The 540-nt window shown below is 66.3% G+C and overlaps 1 protein-coding gene across 1 annotated transcript in view; it reads right to left on the bottom strand.

Annotated features, from left to right (window-relative positions):
* KCNQ4 (potassium voltage-gated channel, KQT-like subfamily, member 4) overlaps window positions 1-540 on the bottom strand; it is an 8509-nt gene that overhangs the window by 6620 nt on the left and 1349 nt on the right. Inside the window, exons 3-4 of the mRNA XM_009890606.1 lie at window positions 261-436; window positions 57-182 (exon numbers count right to left, since the gene is read on the bottom strand). Of these exons, the coding sequence (XP_009888908.1) occupies window positions 57-182; window positions 261-436 (302 nt within the window). The remainder of the gene's footprint in view (window positions 1-56; window positions 183-260; window positions 437-540) is intronic.

Below are 540 nucleotides of genomic sequence, written 5' to 3'. Positions count from 1 at the left end.
CACCCCGCCCGCCTCATCCCCTCCCGGGGCCGGGGGGCCACGGCGGCCGAGCTTACCGTGCCCCACCATAGGGAGTCGGCGTAGGTGGCAAATTGAGCGTTGGCGTCCTTCTCAGCCAGGTAGACGAGGAAGGAGGAGAAGATGAGCACCAGGAACCCGATGTACCAGGCGGTGATGAGCTCCTGCCGGGACGGGGAAAGGGGGTTGAGAGGAGGTCCAGGGGATGGGGGGGACACCGTGCCAAGACCCCACATCCTCACCTTGCTGTGGGCATAGACGACGGAGCCCAGCAGCTTCCAGGTGCCGCCGCGACGGTCCATGCGCACCATGCGCAGGATCTGCAGGAAGCGCATGCTGCGCAGCGCCGAGGTGGCGAAGATGTTGCCCTGGGTGCCAGCGGCGATGACGGCCACCGAGGCGATAAAGACGATGAAATCTAGGGGACAAAGAGGGTCAGGGGCGCGGGCGTTCTCGAACCGCCCACGGCATGGGTGACACTGGAAGTCCCCAAATCCCTGTGCTCCTCCCAACCGCCCCCCC

Source organism: Charadrius vociferus, unplaced genomic scaffold (genome assembly GCF_000708025.1).
Source record: "Charadrius vociferus isolate BGI_N301 unplaced genomic scaffold, ASM70802v2 scaffold1578, whole genome shotgun sequence".
NCBI classification, from domain to species: Eukaryota; Metazoa; Chordata; class Aves; order Charadriiformes; family Charadriidae; genus Charadrius; species Charadrius vociferus.
The sequence above is the reverse complement of the archived record's forward strand: the minus strand, read 5'-3'. Positions and strand labels throughout refer to the sequence as shown.